Here is a 24,039-nt window from a genome sequence, read left to right on the forward strand (position 1 = left end):
TCTTCCCTTTGGGATAAGGAATATCTACATGATCTCAATGGAGTTACATCAGCACAAAACCAGGGAAACACAGTTGTGAATCAGCTCTTGAGGTTGGTTAAATGAAAAATTCGATCATAGCAAAAAAGATGAAGGATGCCCTTGGAGCACATCGTACTTTAAGTGAGATGACTAATAACAAAGCCACACACACATACTGTAAAGTGAGAAAGGCAGCTGAATGGCTGAAATCGGCAGGTGAGAGCATGACTTTTCTGAGTCCGTCATTCTCTACAAATGTTGAAGGTTTATCCCACAAGTGTTTTGTTTTGTACATCCCTTTGCTCACTCAGAGCTACAATACGCTTGAATTCCCAATTTCTATGTCAGTGTAGAAGACAGAAATGCAGAAGCTTTTTGTGCAAATTTAGGCAGAGGAGTGCTATAGAACTATTCCATATTTCTCTTTCAAGGTGTTTCATATATGATCTTTCACTTTCGTTTAGCCTTTCAGTTTGACCATGCTCTCAGATTCTGAATCGTCCAAAGTACCCGTGCAGCCCATGGACAGAAGAGTTGTCTTTCCAGTTCTGTTACAGGCAGTCCTGTTCTTAGGCATTTCTTGTGCTATGCTTTATCAGCTCATTAGGGAAGGGTCAAGAACTTTGCAGACTTGACAGATGAAGATGACCAAAGAGGTTGAGTAATGGTGCAGACTCTTTCCACTATATAGCAGACCACTGTGCAATGCAAATTGGTGGCTATACCCTATTCAGATCCACCACCTAAATCTATGTTCTGTATTTTGTAACACAGCCTTCATTCATCACAGGGTCCACAGAAACCACCACAACACAGACTGCCTTTCAATATGGAAGCCTATCACTGAAGAATAAACTGGACATTAAATTCTTTTTAAGGAAGGAAAATTTCACAGAACTATTCTCTATGGTATCCCAGCACGGTATTCCTGCAGAAGACAACAAAGCCAGAGAAAAACTGCCCATGTATGGTGGTGTTCACTGCTTGTTGAAACACGAATAGTCAGTAACAACAGAAGAGCTCCTGAAAGCCACACCATGGGATGCAGAAGATTAAGTATTAAAACAAAATTAATGCTTCAGCTATCACCCTTACCAGTCAGGGCCTTAGATCCCAGTCCTGACTCAAGTTAAAGTGAGGGACAAAGAGAAGAGTCACTCTTCTCCACAAGAAACAATGAAGTTTCCAAGCTTCTTGTATTGTCTGCTAGTGTACGCTGGATGTGTTCACATAGGTTTACACAGGTTAAACTGTTTCTCTCTTTTTTTAAAAAGATCTCATTTTTGTCTTAGTCATTTAATTTTTTATAGTAAAGAGATACTAGGTTATCTCTTCATAAAGGCCATAGTGCATAAACCAAAATCAGTAACTCTGTCATAACTTTTAGCCCTTTGCAAGCGCAAGCATAGCTAATTAATTTCTAGGTTTTTTTGCACTAACCGTTAAAGCCTTGGAGACCTAACATTTATCACTTACTCTGAAAAATTAAAAAAGATTTGCCCTTGCTCCCTTACTGAAATTGCTTACCAGTATGACTGCAACTATTTTATCTGTATGCCTGTGAGACCCTGCAGATCTAAAATTTTATCACATACTCTGAAATAGTTAAAGAAAGATTTGCCCTTGTTCCTTTATTGAAATTGCTTATTGGTATCACTGGAAGTAGTTTATTCTCATGCCTGTAATGTATCTCATATTTTTCACAACTGATTCCCAGTAAGTTTTTTTAGTGCATTAAACACCAGGCATAATTCCTTGCTGTTGCTGTAGTGCTGAATACTTCAAATATTCCAACAAAATTACATTTTCAAAAACAACCTACGTTATTTAGGAACTTAAATCTCATTTTCTAAAATGACTAGGTATTTGGCTGTGAAGAAAGTCAAATTGACTTGGGCTCCTATGGCACTTAATCACTTTATGAAGGCAATTAGATGATGTGGTTATCAGCAAGTCAGATACCAGGACACAGTGACCCTGACACCAAAATGATCTGAATTACAAGCACTTTCATTCTGGAACTCATTTGTACACACAAGAATTTAAAGCAGTTTAACTGTAAATTCACACTTTGAATTAGTACGGATTAATTCTGCTGAGGCCCCTGGCTAGACAAAACCCTATGTTTCTTTCAAAAATCTTACCGGTAACAACAATTTGTGTGTGCATTGAACCAGTCCCAACTCTGTCAGCAACGGAACCGAAGGGAAGAGAGTATTCAACTGCCCTACACTTCTCTCACCTGGGCTCTCACTTATTGAGTGCTATTCTGATTTTAAGAATTTCACTGAATTGTGCTTTCAATTACACCTCGGTGAGTTCGAGAAAATTCGCTAGCTGTGGTAGTAAGGACAAGGAATGACTCTTTTCCCAGTGACCACACCTCCACCGCTAAGTAAAACAGGGCCAGAAGGCCCCGAGCTTCTGAAGGCTGTATGGACTGGTGAGTTCGCACTCTCCTCAAACTGCCCTTGTCCGTGTCAGCTGGCCAGACAGATCCCAAGCACAGTCTGCACATAGTCAGGTGTAGCGCCCTTCCATTTCTAGAGTCTTCCAAGGCTTTATATGATCAGCAACCTTCCCATGCCCATCCTAAACACTTCTGGGCATGCAATGCACATCCGTGCTTTCGTGCGAGGAGAGTACCACACTGGTGGGTGGCAATGCAGCCCTCAAACCGCTGCAGGTATGTGGAACTGGAAAAGCACAGTACAAAAGAGTAACTGTGTCTTACAGCCGCAAGGAGACTGCATGGGCGCAGAAGAGATCCAGCATCATTGCTCTAACATGTGGAAATGGTTCAGCCCACAGCCCTCAGTGCCAAGGCCCATTTTGTTTAGCCGTATAGATGTGGCCCATGAGGCTGCTGCAGCTACAGATCGATTCTAAGGAGCTCAGCAGAGAATCTCAGCTTTGCAACAACCGAGTGAAGACAGTAAGAGCTACGCTCTGAGCAATTGCAGCCACATGTAGAGCAGTGAGGTGGCTACAGGGACCTCTCCCAACCCTGTAAATCTGACATACACCGCATGCAAGGGGTGGAGATCCCCAGGCACAAGCTTCTGCCTGCATTTCTAGGTACTGTCACAGCTTTAACTGGAGTGTGTTGTGCCTCTGCTGAAGACAGCAGCTGTTAGGAGTGGCTGAATGTGAAAGATCTGCAAGTGCCTGTTTTAGATCTTAGTTGAACCTTCTGTTAGTGATACCACAGGATAGCTCAGCCTCTAAGACCCCTTAATGCTGGTTCCTCTTTTATTTTCATAGCGAACACTGAACTCAGCAGAACAATCATTACAGCTGCAGGGCCTCACAACTCCACTACCAGCATCAGAAAGACATTCTATAGAATGACCTACAGAAATACTTACATGTGATTAGGCAGTTTATATTATAAAGATTCTGAATTATGACTATTTGGCGTCCACCCAGCTAGTGCATTAGGTTATCTTACAATATCAAATAATAACTACTGGTGCAATTCATTTTGCATTACAATTGCCAGTTTGCTTATCCCAGTAAATACAACAACATGCATTAATCGCACAGTTAGCGCAGGAGATGAACTGTCATTTTACATGCTGACAACAAAATAATTTTATTCCATTAAGGGAACAGAAGCTATGTGAGAGCATGGCAAATTTAATTAAGTTTCATTTATCTCCTGTGATAGCCATGCAATTACTTAAGAGTCAATAGCCTATATATAAAGCCCAAACTAAACCATCTATGGAGCTGTCAGAAGTACTTTGAAGAACAAGCAGTAAGCCACATGAACTATATGATCACAGTAAGACATTTATTGACTGTATAGGTTTGAAAAAAACAACTTGCAAGTGAGTTGCAACACTTGTAAGTGGGTACTGCAACTCACGTTTTTTCCATCCCAGCTTTTTAAGAGAACGGAAGTATAAATTTGCCTTGTTTAAACTAAATCTGAATCCAAGAAAAGACTAAATTTCTTGCACTATGTTGATCCTAGAGTCAAATTTACTAAAAAGAGATTAAATGGATTAAAAAAAGATTAAATTTAATACATGGGAAGTCTCTGACACTGGTACTTTTTCTGTGAACTACAGGTTAACACTCAGAGGAAGCAGTCCCTATGTAAGTTTCTCTCTCTCCCCTATTGTAAAAAATCCCAGTTTTTAAGAAAAAAAACTAACATGGCACCCTCCTTAATTCACTGGTAGTTGCTAGTTCTTATTTACTCAGTCTAGACTGAGTGATCTTAGGGTTCCTTCAGCTTCTCTTCAGAATAATGCATAAGTCAGATGATTTGCCTCAAAAACTGATATGGAAGTTAAAAAGATAATGATTTATAGAGTCATTCTTCCCAATACAACACTTAATTGACGCAACAGTTTCAAAGAAGAATATAAAGCTTGGCTCCCCACTTCTCTCCCTGCCCCATTTTACTTAACTCATCACAAACCCAACAGGGATGCCAAGAGTATGAAGTTGCACAAGAGTTTTGCTAGTTGTGAATTCACAGACAGCAGAACAGATGCTGAGCTCCCATCCTTTCATGAGGCTATGCCTATGTGCCATGGCATTGTTTCAGCACATTTGTTTTCTAATATTCCGAGCAATATTTCACTTTCTAGGTAAGGCACCTAGACTAGGAAAAGGGTAGGGCAAACAGCATGATGTAAAGATGTTTAAAAGCTTTCCTGTGCCGGCTGCTGTGCTGAACATAAGCCCTGGAAAAATGATCCCTAAAGTGCTAAAGTAGAATTAAAGAAGAATACTAAAATCTCTGGAGAGTGTATACAGAAGGTGCTACAAAAGCAGTGTTGTCATGTAATTACATTAGATTTACATTTCAGAGTATTTCCTAAATGAAGTGAACAGGTAAGTCACAGTCATACACAGTGATCAGTCAGATCACATTTCGGGCATGTAGGAATCTGTTTTAGCTATCCTCTTAAAATTCAGGCCAACTTAATCCAAATGTGTTGCCTACATGAAAAAGCATTTGGCTTCAGACAACAAACCCATATCTTATTTCTATACCTATTTTCATTATAGTGAAGGGAAAAAAAAATTGTTTTTCTTCCTTTGGTGAACTACAGAGTTGAATAGCTTATACAATTCAGTTTTAGGGTTTTGGTTTGGTTTGGTTTTTTTGTCTCAGCCATGTTGTTCAAATAAAATTACAACTTAATTTCCTGTGTGGTTGCAGTCTCCCAGAGAATGGTTTCCACTATTCTAACTTTAATTTCGAAACCAAACCCTTTGCATTTCATGACAGGAAGACAGCACATCATTACACCACAGTGCCACAGAGCAAAATCTGCAAAAGCAACAATCCTACAATCGAAGTTCATCATGACAAATGGACCACAGGTGATGTTTTATTATTGTGTACTTGCGAAAACAGAGTCCTAGACATCCTGGACATTTTATTTCAGCACCTTCACCCAACTCCAGCTTCCTTCATTTGCCAAACGGCTTAAGAGCTGATTAAAAAAAACCCTCTTGTATTCTAGTTCATTGCTGATTTGTGCCAACTTGATGGCTGTTTGGTGTCACTGTGAAATACTTCGATGATGCTTATGAATTGCCAGTTGTCCACATCTCACCAAAGTGCTATTCAGCAACTTAAATTCATCTCAGCAGAGCCCCCTGTTAAAGGATCAAAACACTAATTAACACAAACCACTTTCTGCCTGTACGACAAAATGTCACTGGCATCTACAGTGATATTAAAGGAACTCTAAAGATGTGACTCTTTAGGTACAGAAAGCTTCCCTAAAGCATAAAGCTGACAGAAAACTACAGGAAATGTTGATCTCCATTTAGCTGTATTCCCCATTTTATTCTTCAAGCTAACTCTTACCTCAAGAAAAGAATATATTAAGTATTTCATATTTTTGACAGACAAAATATTCCACTTCTGTGTTTATGTGTGCCTGCCGCTAACCTCTACCCGTGTCTGCATGAAGTAGGTCGATGCTATCGAAGTTCCACTGCAAGGGGTCTGCCTACTACAATGCGACAGGAAATAATCAACATGACGCAATTATGTCCAAGAACACAACTTGCTTATGTGGAGCCTGAATACTGTTTGTGCATTCAGACGCATTCTGAAATAGCTTACAATAAAGCAACTTTGGACTTTTACTTGATCAACGAGCTTTTACGCTAGTCTTCTGGGGCCTTACGCTACCTGTACCGCAACCACGACCTGGAGAGTAGGGAGAGTGAATGACACAGCCCACCAGGGAGCCTCGGCAGGGGAACATGACACTATGTGGCCTCCATAGAAAACAGGAAGCACAACTCTGGATCATAATGTTGGCAGGAGGTACAATTTAAGGCTGGACCTGGTAAAGAGGGCTTAATGGATGAAACCCATCTTCCTCAGGTTCCGATGTTTAAAAGCTAAGAGAGATTAAGTATCCTGAGATGGCACTTCATCTGACCAGTCTTAGGTGCCTATCTAGGAGGAGATGCATCAGACACTATGGAAGCCCCTCAGGCGTAGTTTTTCAACCTCAGTGTCACGTGGATGTGGCAGAATTTGCTGGTTCTTCCCCAGAGGACCCAGGCCACAGCGTTCTCCAAAGGAACTACTACCTTAACTAGGTGTACATGTAAAGCCTACCTCTAAATAAGGGAGAAATCTTTAGCAATCTTAATTCATCTGACAAAACCAACACACTCCAGAGAATATCATATTAGTAAAACAGCATGGATCTTTTGGATTACACTTGAAACCAAGTTTTTTATTTCATGTGAAAATTAAGAGCTCCTGGTCCTTAGTCCTACATCTCTGGCAGGGGTACAAAATGATCCCTCAAATACACAGCTATACAGCTTACGAATTTCAGTCAGCTCTATTCCAGATAAATTCTAGAAAAAAAAACTTTGATGAAAGTTATTTTTTGTATAAAGGATCCATTTAAATATGAAACAATTCTTTAAAAAAATATACTGTTAGTACTCATGCTCTGTATTTTTAATATAGAGCGTTTTCTAAACTGCTTTTCTCTGCTTTGTCAAACTTTAGTTTTTAAATACGCATTCTTTCAAGAAATGGTCAGAGGTAATCCATTTGGATGAATCCTATCAATAAATATCTAAGACCAGCAAATGGCTTCAAGTTCACCATGATTTCTTTGCACCACGTAGACAACTGTATGTTGGCTTTGAACTGCAGAAGTCAACAGGCACAGCACAGTTAGCTCCTAAGCCACATATGCCTGGGAGTGAAAAATATTCCAGGGGACAGAAGCATTCACGTAGCTCTATCCAGTCCTCCTTTCCGTGTGACCGCTGGAGGAGCCCGTACCAGCTGCTCAAGGTACAGTTGCTAATTACAGTTGCTCATTCTTAAGCTTTAACTATGGCATCAGAGAGGTAGCAAAGGAATAGGAGCTGCAGCCACCTCCTAAACTCACGCTCCATCTCTGTTTCCTTTTAACTCAAGCAGAATTTGGCACAGCAGCACATCTACCTTATATCTTCAGCAGGAAAAGAATTCATAAATTAAATATTTGTTGCTGGCTATCATTGGCTCTGACTTTCATGATCAATTCCCTCGGAGAAAGTTATCTAACTGATGAAAAATTAGCTAATTTTTAAGTCCGTATGGGCTTCATTAACACCATCTAAGCATTTTATAAATGGCAAAACCCATGGATCCAAGGATCCATGTAGCGCATTTTAGGTGAATCCACAATTAATAATTCACCAAGACTTTTCAAAGTGGAAACACTCGATGACTTAAGATGCTGGTATCTTGTAACTCAGGTCAGATGTAATGTAAATTCCCCTACCCCATAACAACACAGCATATATAAGATTTCAGAAGTGGATATCTATCTATATATATGTGCAGCTTTTCATATAAGAAGTCCATGTATCTCACAATCCACTACTACACCTGAGATAACAAAGAAGGCAGAGTAACTTTTTGGTATCGGTAAGCAAAGGACTAAACTGGTATCAATCAGACGCATTCAATGGAGCTTCACCTTCACTAAAATGTATTCAGTAACAGACTTTTTTCTTTTTTTTCTCCCCCTTTTTAAAAATACTTCCCTCAAGTATTCCACTGGGTTTGGTCCTGCTGCCTAAAAAACTTAACATATATCCTTTCTCTTAGAATAAAGCAGACAGATGCGGTACAGCAACACAGAGATCTTTCAGAAGAGCAGAGGAGCAGGCAAAACGGACATTATGCCTGGTGCAGCGTAGAGGGGCCAAGTGACTTGGAAACACAAAGAGCCTACATTTGAAAAGAGCCACTAAAGTAAAGGTTTGGGCTTTTTTTTTTGTTTTAGATAACTTAATTCTAGCTCCTATCTTCTCAGTAAAGCAGGAAACTAATTCCTGGTACAGAATCATAGAATGGTTCGGGTTGGAAAGAACCTTTGAAGTTCATCTAGTCCAACCTCCCTGCCGCAGACAGGGATATCTTTCACTACAAGAGGCTGCTCAAAGCTCCATCCAATCTGACCTTGAACACGTCCAATGATGGGGCATCCACAACTTCTCTGAGCAATGTGTTCTAGTGTCTCATCACCCTCATCGTAAAATATCTGGGTGAAGATATTCAAGTACTCAAGCAATTGAACAACTGGGGATGTTTCTTTATTAAAAACACACACTTCACAAATATGGAAGAAAGTATGGCTTTCGGGGGCAGGTTTATGTGGGCTTTAAAAGAGTAAGGCTGTATTTTGAGAATATATTGCTGCTATGAGTTACAACATACTTTAACATACCAAAACTGACAAAAAGCCAAGTTTTCTCTTGCTTTCTGAGGTTTTTTAAAGCTATTTTTTAGCTTGTGGACTTTCAAAACTGTTCAACAACACTTCAATTTCCTTTACTTCTAAGGAATATGACAGAGGCATTCTACCATGACGACAATGACTGTAAGTTACACAAGTTCATCCATGTCCTGTATATTGATTTTACAAAATAATCCAAAATTGACAGTAAGTGAACCCTGAGATGCGTAAAATATACAAGAATCGAAATAAGATAGTGATGCAGATTGTTCTGCAGCATACATAAAAGTGATCTGAAGGCCACAAATCTTCAATTCTTTTTAATTTCCTTTCTCTTTAATTTCCTTTCAATAATATGTGTATGGGAATATGTACCCTGAAACCTAAGCCTAGACTATTCTCCAGTTTCATAGAACCAGACTATAACTACAGAGTCCATTTAGAGACAGAAAACAGTAAATGAAAGTCTGGAAAAGTTTCTTTAGCATTTGTCTACCCATATAGATGGTTGCGTAAGCGTTGTATTTTGTGTTGGTAAAGATAAGTGGACTAAGTCTCGCACTTGAAATGAAGCAGCTACACAGGAGCTACAAGGAGCCTTTATTTTCTAACATATACTTTTGAGTGGCTGTCGGGGCATAATTTGAAGTGGTCTTTTTGGAGAGACAAAGCATGTGTGTGTGCAGATGGGTGCAAACTGTGTGATACCCTTACCTGCAGAATAGACTGCCATAAGAAAGTCTTGTTACAAATAGCCAAAATTCCAGGCTCTGAAAAAAGCCACCCATCTCCTCCTCAAGAATTAATCCCAGGCTGAAGGTATGGGCCTGAATGGTTCACATTATCTTGGTCGTGAAATACTTTCATGCATCAACTTTCGTAACCAACAAGGAGGAGACAGTGAAGTTTGAGTGATCAGACTTTGTGAAAAATATGTTTGTCCTGCAAAACATCCCCTCTGCCTTTGTTTTTCACAAAAGGCTTCTCTTTTCAAGGGTCATGACTATTAGAAAATTAATTTGAGACTCAGGGGATCAATAGCTATGCGCGGTTTTTTTTTCCCTGGTAACTTCAGGTGTTACTGGCTTTCTGTTTCTTTAATGGGTGGCTGAAAAATGGTAAGTATGCACTGTGAGGCTTCCAAATCCAAACAAGGCATGACATTTGCAGTTTCAAAGTATTAAGTCTTTCCACAGATGATTTTAAAATAAAAAGCAATTCTACAAAGTGGCTATTTCCTCTCAAAATTTTTCATTGTGTTTTTTCTGGACAATAGTGCATTGAGACCTGCAGCATTTCTTTGGTGTCTGTTCTCTTTGATACTAATGACACTTCTTAGTTTTGAAAAGAATGTTTGAAAAGACACTGGTTATAGTTGGAAATGCTGACCTAACTTCAGCAAAATTTACCCAGAGATATTCCTCGTGTATTAAAGACAACACCTTGGACTCCTTCATGGTGTCTCGGGAAAGTTCAGTTTGCAGCTTATCCCTACTTACTGGTTGAAAGGTTTCCTATTAATACACTAAACAATATCAAAAACAGTGATGGAAGTAGGAGTAAAAAAACCATGAGGTATCATTTCAATTCTTCTTCCTGAAAAGATGATTGCATGTTTGAACTCACAAAACACCAGATTCTAATTAATATATGTACAAATCACACCATAAAACAAACCTCACAGACACTGCTTACAAATTTAAACAAGCATACACACTGGTATCAAAATGCACAACAGAAGTAGTTCATTATACAAGTAAATTACTAGGAAAATCTAGAATAAAGAGAATAGCTCCTCCATCAATGCCTAAAAATGACCAAAAACATCACTGTGTGCTAAGAGTAGACTCCTAAAATGAGTAACACATTTCAGAAAACTGTATTCTTGAAAATACCTAACAAAACTAATGATTGTGAATTAATGGACACAACCAAAAAAACCCAAAACCACTCACCCTGCAGAATCTGATTTAGTGTTAAGTATCATATGTCACAATTCACAGAGCCAATGTTTACAGTTCCTGAAGTATAACAAACAATCTTTTAATGTCATTCATACTTTGGATAGGTTAAACACAATGGATGTACTTTATAAAATGAAAGTTCACTCCTTAAGCAAGATAGTTCTCCCTCCCCTTTTTTTTTTATTTTTACTGGGCTTTTTTTTTCTTATGAATGTGATTAAAGGGGGGAAAATTACATAGTACAAGTAGTATGGTTTTGGTTTGATTGTTTTTTGGTTTTTGGGTTTTTTTTAATATAAATTGCATAAGGATTACATTCCTCCTCTAAGAACTACTTGACAGATATGTTTCAAGAGTGCTCACTTGTCCCTGAGGATGGTATTTATATCATCGAATTTCAAACACCCAGCTCACATCGTCTGAATCACCCCTTGGAGCTCTCACTAAATAAATGGCAGGAAGTAGGTAATTCACATGTTCCAAACTAGAACGTGCTTAGGTGCACAAGGGAGATGGTGAAATTACTCTCTTAAGTGTTAGGCTATTTTTAGTTTTGGCTCTCATCCATTCCCCCAGCCATTAAAATTAGCTCTATTAGTTGCAGAGTTTCTTGGTTTTGAAGAGCTAAGCAACACATACACCATGACCATTCTTCCAAGAGCAGATACAAGTCCTCTCCACCTCTGCGTCTGCTACTAGAAATATCTTACAAAAACGTTACAGGATGAGCTGTATTATGCTGTGTTTGACATGTTACTGGTTTAAAACCATGTAACGGTTTACTATGTATTCCAAAGATACCTTAAAGAATTTTCAGGAATTGCCACAATCAGGAAAGTCAAGAGACACAAAAAAAAAATTACACGAACACAAGATAAGATTTTCCTTTCAAATTAATAATTTCCTAGCAAGACCTTTTATTTTGAAGGATAGCCTACTTGAGCTAGATCCCAGCAGCTTAGGCAGAAGTGCAGGAGTGCAGGAAGCAGCAGGAATTGGGTCAGGGAGGGAGGGGAGAGCAATCCCTCCCTGTGTGCTTCTTCCAGAGACCACCAGGCTCTTGCCAGTGGAGCACAAGGGGCCAAAGAACAGTACAGCTATGACCTCCACAACATCAAACAAATGTTGGTTGAGGCGAAGTCAAGACCTACATCCAAGCTGCTAAATTAACCAGTTCTTTGCTTACACTGCCAGCAGGAACATATCACCTTTGAGTTTCTTCTCTGAGTGTGCCTCAAGAAATAATAATCTTTTCTCAACAGACTAATTGAATTTACCAGAGTTCCTCCCTAAAAGGTCACAGTTCATTATAGTACTGTGCAATGTGAAGACGGTTACTGCCTTTTATGTTATAGAGAAATCTTTTTAAAAAGCCTGGCTTTTTAAAGGTTTTCAAAACCCAACTGGATAAAGCTTAGAGCAGCCTGGTCGGATCTCATAGCTGACCTTCTTTGAGCAGGAGCTTGGATTAGAGAGCTCCTGAGCTTCGTCACAAGAAGTAGTTATCCTATGATCAGGTTAAATAACATTGAAAAAAAAGAATTTAAAAAAAAAAAAAAGTAATACACATCCCCAGGGCTACTCAGTAAGGAAGCTATGCATAACCTAAAGAACATTCAAATACTAGGATTTGAGTATAAATTCAAATTACAAAACACCACAAAAATTATTAACTCAAAACTTTTCTTTAAAGCCAACATAACAGATCAGCATGATCCACAAAGTACCTTTACTGTAACATAACTAAAATAGTTAAGCTTGTAGAAGTGAGTAGTTTTAATACACAAAGTGAAAAATTTACTAAACAGATTTCTGCATACAACTTTTAATGAAAACTCAGTGAAGGAACATGAGCTAGCAGCAAGATTTTTGTTTTTTCTTTGTTGTACAGCATTGGATTTACATGCAGCATCATTAAATGGTAAGCTATCTAGACAATAACATAACTAAGATATAAACATGATTTGAAATAAGTCCATTTTCACTAAGGCAATGAGTCAAAATTTCCCATTAAAAACTTGTTTGAATACAAAAATAGGAATTTTAAAGAACAAGCAACAAACACACGCATATATATTGTCTGATCAAAACATTATGTTATAGAAATTCCAAGTTTATGTATTACAAGAAAAAATGAGGTAACAGGTTCAAGTCACGGTTGACAGAAAACTGAAGACTTTCAAGATTTGTCCCAGAAGAATCCTCTTACATTTCGTTTCTGAAAGCGTGTTTTATCAGCTTCATAAGGTGCCAAAAATGGAATAAAACTTGTTATAAACAAATGTATTCATTTCAAGGGTGAAAGAGCAAGTTCACCAAACAGTTACCAAAAAGCCCCAAGCAGCAGTTGCAGAGTTCGCCAGACACTATTCAGTTTTAATATTTGAATTATATTCTAAGGCTGAGTAAACTTAGTATAGTGTCTCTTTGGGCTCATTCAGACAACCACGAATTGTATACTATGTAGCATCAGGATTAAAACTTTTATTTAAAAGCCAGTCACATCAGAAGCAGTTAAAATTTTTTACCAATTTCTTTCTCTCCAGAGCCCATTTTATGATCAACAGTTTTCAGTTAAAAAAAAAAAAATTACAACATAAAGAATGTGGAAAATATTTTTTAAACAAGGAAGATGTTGAGGAAGAATGAAAAAAGGTAGGCTTTTTAGGCTTGATTATTTTAAATATTAGATTTGATTAACTAGCTTCTGTTAGAAAAAAACCTTCCTGCACTAGCTATCATTCAGAAAAGGACTGATCAGTGTCTCAGTCAAGATTTTAAAAAATCCGAATGCCAGGCTTAGGCCACATTTTACTTTCATTTATTCTGGCAACATTTACTCATGAAAGCAGTGCTCAGGCTATAGTATATTATAGGATGTGGGAGTTCCCATATAATATTACTTCATAATTCAACATTAACCATCATAGATAGTTTAAAAAAAGGCAAGATGTTTAATTACAAGAGTTTATCTTCTGTGCAAGGCTTGTAACTGTTTAATATCCTTATCTCTCAAGCAGTTGATTAGAGTCCCACTGCTTATGAACAGCATTAGGACTTTCCAGATGAGGATAAATTGAAGCAACTAGACTTTTGCTCTATTATGCTCATGGGATATGAATGGGATTTTAGACATAAACTGGAGAATGTTAATTTCAATACTTACAATTATTTACTGAAATAATAAGAAATTTGAGTTCTAATAACAAAACTCTGGTAACTTAAGTAATGCTGTTTTTCGATTTTTGGGTACAAGTGGTCAGAAAATAGCTATAAATACCAATGTAGTCTTACGCTGCTGAAATAACAGGCCCTAACTTCTTACACTAAGACATAAAAAGCGCAGAGAGGAACGCTTGCAGAAGAGGACATATCTGCCCAGTGAGGACATGTTACAACAACATCAAACTGAACATTCTTCAGGTGTGCAGACTAAAAATGACAGTAAGATGTAGACTAAAGCATGACCTCCACGCCTGTGATTTCTGATCTTGCTAACTTCTGTCGGACCCTTCCAGTTCATATAAAGACATGAAAACCCCTTACCTATACCACTGTTTTGACAACAGCCCCCTTCAAACCTTTACCCCCGTCCTCTGCCACAGAGACACCTGCACTTGGCTGAGCTGGCCAACCTTCTCGGCCGCAATGCAGTTCCCACCTCACATTCTCGCTGTGCAGTGCCGGGCACCTCATCCTGCCCATGAAGCTCCAACACTTGCCCCATGGCTGCCCGGGCTCCTGCCATGCAGCCCCACGTATGCCTTCCCTGTGCTCCAGCCTACATCGAGGACTAGTCCTTTTGGTTCTTCACAGGGTAAGTACGTACTGTCAATGCCAGAGCAGAATATAGCTTTCCCAATAATGGAAGAAATGAACTTCCTATGGTAGTGTTATTTCAGAGAAGCATAGCCAGCCTCAGTGACTCTCATGTCGCGTACAGCTGAACTCATTGGAGGGAAGACTAAGTGCCTTTTCTTTTGAAAAGCACCTAGAGATTGATTAACAGCTCCTGGAGTAAAGGCAAATATGTAAAAAGCATTGCCACGCACACGACAACACTCAAATGCCCTTCCAGCATTACCCTCCTCACCCAGAAGCATTGGCTAAACTTTACCTTTACTGAAACGCAGGGTGCAGGAGGAAGAGGCTCAGTGATCGGCAGGAGTTACCAGGGTGCATAAGAAAAGGGTTCAGATCAGCAACTCCTCTCCATCACACAGCATCATCAGAAGGGCAGGGAACAAGGAGGAGCACAATCCCCTTCTGTACCCCTGACACATGAAAAGCCCAGGGAGTCTCCAATGATCGGGCTGTAAGGTTTTAAATTTAAATTTTTTTTTTCTTTTAAATCAGAGCAAGCAGACTGCCTGCGGAGAGCACCCTTTCAGCCAGCACAAGCAGCTAGGTGCGTCTACCTAGTGGTCAATTTAGTGTTATGAAATGCCTACAAAAACATGCCCATTTAACCAGGACTAACACAATCCTGGAAGCTTCACTTTCCATCTCTTTCACACGTGTTTCATGCATCTTTATTTATTTATAATAAATAAATAATCTTTATTTATTTATAATAAAAACCTTATCTAGTCCAAAATTCAATTTATTTCAAAGGGGTTTAAAAATTTGCATTTTCTTCAGTAATAGCTCACTAACAAACTTGAAGCTACCATTAACAAGACAAAACTTTGGTCTTTTGAGAATCATCACAAGAAGTGACCCTCAAAATGCAGAGTTATTGTCAGAAGACCAATTCTAGCTAGTGGTATTTAAGAGGACAAAAAACTAAAACCAGGCACTCACACTGCATACATGAAGTAGATAGAAAAATGCAAAGCACATATAAGTTTTGGAACCTCTATTCTACACCATCAAAAATTACAACTGGGTAGGTTCAAAACATATCTTCAGTCACGCTCAATGCAGAGCAAAGCATAGTTACTATATCGGCATACCAGAAAACATATTTACATATGCAGAAAGAGGGGAGATCTTGCAGCTATCTTTTTTTAAAAAACTAAACAACACTACTCATGTGTGGACTTTATCACAACTCCTTTTCACAAAAATATTGATAGAGAATTCCAAAACACAGTTTAAATGAACTCGTTACAGAACACTGATAGATGTGCAACATTTGTAATGCTCCTCCAACATGCACATAGCACTCTTACAGAGCACCATTTCTTTTAAAACATAATAGATGCACTAGTGACAGCTGAAGTATAAAAATAAACACAATCACTCTGTTAAAAAACTAGTGCAAAAGTATATTTTTGTTCTTATTTGAAAACGTGTATTGTTTTTTCCAGATACATTTAATAATATTATTCTCTTACAAAAACCGAGAAGTCCTGTCCAGTTCCAATTCCATCTCTGCTCATTCTGAATTGCATGACACGTCTGGCATCCTAGCATTCCCCAACCTTTGATCAAGAGCTCTTAAACTCTATTTAAACTGAATTTAAATGTTTATAAAAATAAATCTAGTATTTCTACCTCTGTTCTAAGTTTATTAAATGTTTCAGTTACTCTCCATGGTCTCAATACATTATGTGTTTTATTGAGAGTGACCCATTTACACTCATTTCTAATAGGCGAGATATATCCATCTTAACTCATTATTTGTATCATTAAATAAAAAGTCCTAGCCTTCTTAAAGAACAACAGAGCACAGCATTCCTAGTGCAATAAATTATGATTCATTCTGAAGCAGAACTACACTTCTCTCATATTTTGAAAAAAAGTTGAAAAATGTTTTCAACTGTCAGAGAACTGTTCAATTAAAGGCTGCTTTAAACTTCATAATCCAGAAGTGTTGTAAGAGTCCCTTTTCTTCCAACAATTCATCAATGAAAGGCTGACATCCAGTCCTACCAGTCATTTAACGAATGCGTGCAAAAATAATTTAATTGGAATATTCTACAAAGCAGTTAATTTTACTAAGATTTCAGACACTGAAATAATGCTTCCTGTTAAAGGGACACCTTGCACTAACCAGTGTTCAAGGGCTCGCGTTAAGCTGATTAAACTATAAAGTAACGTTCCCCCAAATCTTATTCCAAGAGATTTCCTCATACATTTTTTTTCTTAAAACAAAGATTATATTGCAAATCTGAAAGCCAGTCCAGTTTTTGGGGAAGGTTTGCATTTGTTCTTTTTTTTTTCCCCCACACAATATGGGAGAAGGTCCCTTTAACGAGGAAGGAGACAGGTATCACTTAATCAGGATGTGGGAATGGAATCTGTACCTATGGGTAAATGGCAATGCGTTCTGGGTTGGTTCAGCCCTTGGTTCTGAGTTCTGCGTCACTTCCGGTGTCCCTCTCTCGTCATCTGTCCCGTTAATACTTTCCGGCGTTAAAGGAGACTGAATATCCCCTCCAGCTGATTCCTTAAGTAAAACAAACAACACATTAAAATGACAAACTGACCTGCTCAGGAAGGCTATATGCGCATAAGCACTAATATTAATTCTTAAATGATACACAAATTTTAGGTAATATTAATGTGAGGCTCAGATTTCCAGCATACCTCATGGTCATATTTCATCATGTGAATTTAATTTAGAAGTATATTACCACAAGATTCACATTTTCTTGTACAAAACACAACCGACCTACAAATTACTTGCATGTATCCAGTCTCCTGCTTATTACAGACCTCCCTCTCTTACCTGGTATTGCATTCAGCCCTCACCCTGCTACACAATGGGTGACTACTGACGCCCAGGATTCTTGTCTCTTACTTCATATTCTAACATGGTGAAACAAACAATTCTGATATTTGTTTCAAAATCTAGCTTTCATGTTGTTTATTAACCAAAGTGAAGAGAGGAAGGGCCATTGGTGTTGCGTTCACAGTTTCACCTATGAGCCACCTGTGAAGAACACGTGTTCAGCAGAGTCCTGGCAAAACTTCCGTAGGCATGTTAGCCTGGCTTAGCTCTTGCTGGTCGTGGTATTATCTGGGAAGGAGAATGCTCCAGGTACACCCAGGCAGCTTCCGCTACTGGTATGTATGGACACCTGAAAAACTTAATGGCTGCCTTCCAGCAGAAGGCACTGGTGCGATTTTAATCACCCTTCATCATGCCAACATGTACATTTGTGTTTTGGCCAACAAACACCATTTGCTAATTTCCAGTCACTGAAAAGTACTTCTTTTTTATACAAACAAAGTACATCCTTGTAGCCCACATCCTAAGTTAGAACATTACAGGATTTTCAGTCCCTGTATGTGGTTTAATTTTAGTATTTTCTTATTAGTATTTATTATTATTTTCTTATTAGTAGTATTATTTTATTATTATTATTTTCTTATTAGTACATTATTTTCTTATTAGTATTTCTTTATTATTTAGTATTTTCCTATTATATTCTTTCTCAAGTAACGATTTTTGCAGGGAATAAGCAAGTCATATAAGCTTAGTAGCTCATCTCAATTTTAAAACGTCTTAGTAGGCTTTCAGTAACCAAGTGGTAACATTTAACTCTAAGATAGAAGTGTTTCATGAATAGAGTTCAGTGGATATCATGGAGGGGTGTCTATACAGCAGAGGACTGGTTGATTTACAGTATTTCCAAAAGCTAAGCATCTCCTATGGCCACACAGCCTTCTACCATCTGCATGGGGAACAGATAAAACTGCTATTTAATGTTTTTACACTGAAACACAAGCACAGCCTCTGGAAGGCGAGCAGCTCCTCTTCCCAGCTCTTTGACACTCTGCATAGGAAGCTGAAGAACAGCAATCTCAGAAGGAATTGCAAAGTATCTGAAGATGGTCATGATCTTACAAGATCAGGGTTTAATTTTGAGTCTCCAGTTGTAGCCTTCAACTAGTTTACAAGGATAAGGCTTTTTGAAAGCCAATACTGAATCTGACCCTCCATCTATAGAAAATGCAGCCCTTGACTTTGAGACTTAACTAGATGGAAAAACTCAGTTCTTTTAAAGAAAGTAAGATCTGGCTGTCATCATCACCTTCCACACCTTTCTGGTGTCCCTTAACCAAAAATATTGTTGTTCAACGTTTTCACTGCATGTTAAATTACACTAAGCTGTGTGTTGCAGCACAATAATTGTCAAAATTTTGCTTTTACTCTGCCATATTTCTCACACAGTGAGAAATATGTATCTCACTCTACAACTTGAATTAGTGGGTGATACAAGATTTTAATACTGAATTCAAATTCTATTATATTTAGCATTCATCAAGTTATACAATGCACATGCACCAGTGTCTCTATTCTGCACCTTCTTATTAAATTCCTACTGATTAAAAAGCAGAAATAATTAGCTTACACTGATTTAATTCCACAGATATAACTGTTATTTATAATATAAATGTCATTTTTTTATTATATGAATGCAAATTGTTACCTGCTTTCAGGAAGAATCTTGTTATTTTATACTCAAAACTATTATCTTAAGTGTTAATACTTTAAAAGTCAAAATCAGATCTTGACTTTTACAGAACAATTTTACTGCGCTGAACCTCAATTGAAATTAAGTGTGAAAGGAGAGCAGAGTTGGCAAGATGATCATGCAAATGAATTATTTTCTACAAATTATATGGTTTTGTCTATTATTACCTTCTGATTTGATAAACAGTTTCCACTGACATTAAATGAAAGCCAAGAGTTTCTCTTTTATTTCCTCCTCTTCCCAAACTACACTAGATATTCTAAAAAATACATACCACACCCTACAAAATCTGGATGGCTTGTATATTTAAGCTAAAATTCCTACAACACTATAAAGCCAGAGCCTACTTATTAAAATGTTTTAAGTGTGAAAGCATAAAAATTATTTCAGTAGAAGAAAAACAAATACCCAAGTTCCATCTAGGCTTATTTTTCAGTAAAGCACTTTCACAGACTTCTAATGTGAATGAAATTCAAGTGACAAAAATCAATGCAGACAAATACATCACAGTCTATGTAATACCTATGGGTTCACTGCCTGCAAATTCATGAGGGGTTGATTTTGTATGTACAAGAGAAGCACCAGATTCTAGTATGTATTTCTTCCACCAATAATACAGGTTAATCAGTGCTCTGAGATACTCACAACTATCTCTGCCTGATAAATAATTTATTTGCAGTCAACTACAATGAAGCTGGCTATGAATAAAGCACCAAAGACAACAGAAAAAGCCACTTACACGGAACAAAATTTTTACAAATGTTTACAAATAATATGTTTCCATTTTATATTAATTAGAAAGAGTAAAAGAATTTTAGAAACATTTTTGTGAGATGTTCATGTGTAATGAAATTTTTATTCCATACCATTATAGCTTCACACATCCACTCCAGACTTTACAGAGTTGGGGAAGAAATTGTGGTCAGCTTAAAAAGAGATTTTCACCCTTCTCTTCTAGCTGGGAGAGCAGGTAAACTTAGTTCTAACATTGAACTGTATAGAAGCTCTATGGAAAAAACAGTGCTTAAATTGAAAATGACAAGTCTTCCTGTAAATCAACGATATATTTCCCACTCATGATAGCTACAAATAGATATTTCATGCATTTGAGAAGAAAGGATTAATAGCTCTCGTGTGGTATAAAACCACTATTGTATCATATATAAGTTTCTGGAGGATATTGAATTTTAAGTCACTCACCAGTCCTGGACTTACGCATGGACTGAGGATTAGTATTTTTCTACATTTTCTCAAGTAAATGTGAGAGTCTGGCTCAGGTACATTTTGCTATTTAACAGTTTGTCAGAGATTTGCACTGTCTGAAGGAGCCCTACTAATGAGTATGCAGGACTCCGATGATGCCAAGCAGTATAAAAATGACAGTGCCTAGAGTATATAAACTAAACATAACAGAGGGAAATTCATCAAAAGATGCCTTAAATTTCAAAATCTTATAAACAAAATGCATGCACTCACAAAAGAGTCTTTAAAGTAAAACAAGCAGACTTCACAGCACAGATCAGGCCACCTTTTAATGGTGACTAAATACAGAACAGAAGAAAAGGAGGAGTAGGTTCTAAAATCATGAACAAACCAAACCAATTACAGCTTCTTTTCTTATTAAGTATTATACTGTTTTCTCATTAAGTATTCCATACACTTCCCTGGCATTGCTGGTGTTCATAGTGCTTCTCTGTTCAGTACTGACTGGCAATGGGATAAGTCTGCCAGCTACCGATTTAGATACTGTAATACAGTATAGAAATTCACATAACATCCCAGGAAGTTACTTTTTCCACAAACTTTGTAAGAAAATTTTGTCCTTCTACAAAGAAAAAGCCAACAGGTGATAAACCACGACCATTCTGCCAAAACCAACCCATTCCTTGCACTAAAAAATGTTGTGATCCAAAAACTTTTCATGCAATAGCTATTCCTAATAGTCTGCATTGGAAGGGCTCAGAATCACAGACAAGACTATTTTGAGTAAATTACTCACCACACAATTTCAGAAATTAACAGAGGTCTTAATTTGAAATGACTGGTGTCAAAAGAAATATCTGAGAAAAAGAAGAACTGAGGTTCAGACTCCAGCTAGTTGTAAGACTGATGGGGTGAGTCTGCAAACCGCACAAACTGCTCTATTTGGTTCTGTACTTGAACCTAATTAAGGTTAGTTTAAAAAAGAAAAAAAGGGGGGAGTGGGACAGTTTTCAGGCTATTGCTTCATGTGGCTCAGTGAACTCCACATCAAAGCGTTGCTCTTCCAGTGCACAGGCAAGCCTGTAACTGAAAATAGACCATGGGTGGCTTGTGACTGTAAGATCCATGAGTTTATGACATAAGCAAAATAATTCCCTACATCAAAAGACGGGTCTGGGAAATAGCAGGTGGCACAGCAGGGGAGCCAGTATTTTAGTTTTATATAAACAAGATAAGAGCATTGCAAAGCTTTTACTTAAGGCTGAGTTAAAGGGACACCAGATGGGGTACCTATGTGCATAGGTGGTCTTAGAAGTACCAAAATAGACAACTTCTTTCTAGACTGAAGCCTCCAGATGTACCAGATATAGATAAAGTGTGTATTATTATATGAATCAATCTTAATACAGATGGGTCAAAAGTAGAAGTTCTCTGACACAGAAACAATGCTTTCCTCTTTACTTAAGAAAGCACTGTGCACTTGGTGGGACTTACACATAATAAAGCAGCATCTCTCTTGTAATTTGTTGGTCCAGGCCACTGTCTTTCTCTGGACAAGTTAAGTTCTTTTTACAGTCAAGGTAAATGGTGATTTTATATATTATCTGATATTCTGGGAAAATAAAGCAAAGCCTGCTGCCAGATAGGAGAACAGGCAGTATTAAAGAAACAGTAAGAATGCAGAGTTTAAAATTAGCAGCAGCATAGCTTAGGGGAAAAGGAACTCCTGCTATTAAGTAATTGCAAATTGGGCTATGTATTGGGTTTTTTCCTACTACGTTTCACACACACACACACACACACACTCTCCGAGGAACACATGCCATCAGATGAAACAGTATCTCCAAAAAATACTGAACACTGAACTACTACTTCCTGGCCATTGAGGTACTTTTCTGGTGAAAATATCTAACCAAATAGTACCAACACTTTGCTAAAGCTCATAACACCTTAGAGAAGCCGCCTAACTTCAGTGGATTTTAGATAAGATTGTTCTTAAGTTTTAACACGGCTAACTCTGGTAAGTACTTGAACTACAAATACATATTCTATTTCTGAGAAATTTCTGTTGTTATCTCGTTTTCTATTTCTCTTTAGTTTCACAACAGGTTTTTGCAATTGTGAATTGAAACTCACACATACCAGTAGTATTTGCAGGATTACATCAAACAATTAGTGAACAGCAAATACCTTGTGCAGGGTTTTGTCACACTAGTTGTAGAGATATTTTAATAAAGACTCAATCTGTAGGGACATACTGAATGCAGAAAAAAGCACATGTACTTTTTCTCTTTTAGAATTGTGTAGCAGAGAGGGTGGGCAATGTACCGTATCTGGTACTTTAAGTAACTGCTAAATAATAAGGGCATTTTTTAAAGCGGTACCAAAAGAAATGTAACATTTTATTTAAGTTTGACATGTATATTTTTCAGTTTTGATATGCAGTTTCTTCCTACCTGCTATTAATTTAATGCAGAAGGATATCTGCAAGTCCAAGACAGCAGAGGGATTGACACTTGTAGCTAACTGGGTTACCGTTACAGAGCTCACTACTCACATGCTACCTCCCAATGCCTTTTCTGCCAAAGCTTCCTAAAAAAGCCAGGTTCCTGCAAAGTCTTGACTGGCCACTGAAGATATCTCCTTCCTCTTTTACTCTCCCTCTCTGCAAAGGTTCACCGTGCAAAAGGAAAGAAAAGCTGTAAAATGATTGAGAAAGGTGACACTGGAATTATTTGCTTTGCAGCCACTTTTTGGCAGATGATTAAAATGCAGCAAGTGCTCCTTCAAATGTCTCTAGGGTCCCACCTTCCCTCCCCACTACCAAGCACCCATCTTCCCCCCAGTCATAAATCTCTTTGAATGAACTCCAGCACCATGGAAGTGCTGCAGTTTGCCACGAAGCCATCGCTTCTTGTCTGCTCCAAACTCCGAAGTTCCTGATTCAACTCCCTTCTCTCTGGGGAACTAATGAGAAGCATTAAGTATGTGAAGACTGTTATGCTGATGTGTCAGCACTTGCACTAACTGTATCTTTCAGAATAATATGCTAACTTATCAACACAGCGAAAAGCCAAGAGATGAAAAGTAAGGCCTGAATATGAAATTATTCCTAAGTGTGCAATAATTAAATTGCAGCTTTCAACATGCATTATAGAATCGCTCAAGGTAACATTTCCATAACTGCCTTCCGTATAAAATGTTAGGTTCCAAGTATAAAAGGAAATCTGTACAGGAAAATGAACAATATTAATAGCTCATATAGTTTAACAGAAAGCTTTAACCCTGGGCAGCCACTAGACAAAATCATCTTGTCTCTGAGTGAGTAGTTCAAGTTTATGTCCAAACCAAATAATAAGTCACTCCATTTGACAACGTCAGATTTAAGTTCTGAGTCCAGACTATTAATCAATGTGTCAAAAGAGAAGCAGAGTAATTGTTTTGCCTATAATATCGAGTAACTAGAGGCCTGGCTGAAGAACTTCACTGTTTCTAAAGCCAACTGTATACTAGGTTATAATATTGAAATCCCTACTTCCATTATCTCTGTGTTTATTTATAGGATTTATCAGAAATTCAGATCAGAAATTAATCAGAAATTAGTCAAGGAAACTAATAAAAAAAGACTGTCTTATTTTTCTCCTGTTACAGTAGAGCAAGCAGTTTCCCGTTAATAGCAAA

At 37.8% G+C, this 24,039-nt stretch overlaps 1 protein-coding gene across 2 annotated transcripts in view; it reads right to left on the reverse strand.

Moving 5' to 3' along the window:
* The window catches only part of HOMER1 (homer scaffold protein 1), a 92,453-nt gene that overhangs the window by 27,427 nt on the left and 40,987 nt on the right, over positions 1-24,039 (reverse strand). For both annotated transcript variants that reach the window (XM_075136498.1, XM_075136497.1), the window contains exon 5: positions 16,978-17,120. In XM_075136498.1, coding sequence (XP_074992599.1) covers positions 16,978-17,120 — 143 coding nt within the window. The remainder of the gene's footprint in view (positions 1-16,977; positions 17,121-24,039) is intronic.

This window comes from Calonectris borealis, chromosome Z (genome assembly GCF_964195595.1).
Source record: "Calonectris borealis chromosome Z, bCalBor7.hap1.2, whole genome shotgun sequence".
Lineage (NCBI taxonomy): Eukaryota > Metazoa > Chordata > Aves > Procellariiformes > Procellariidae > Calonectris > Calonectris borealis.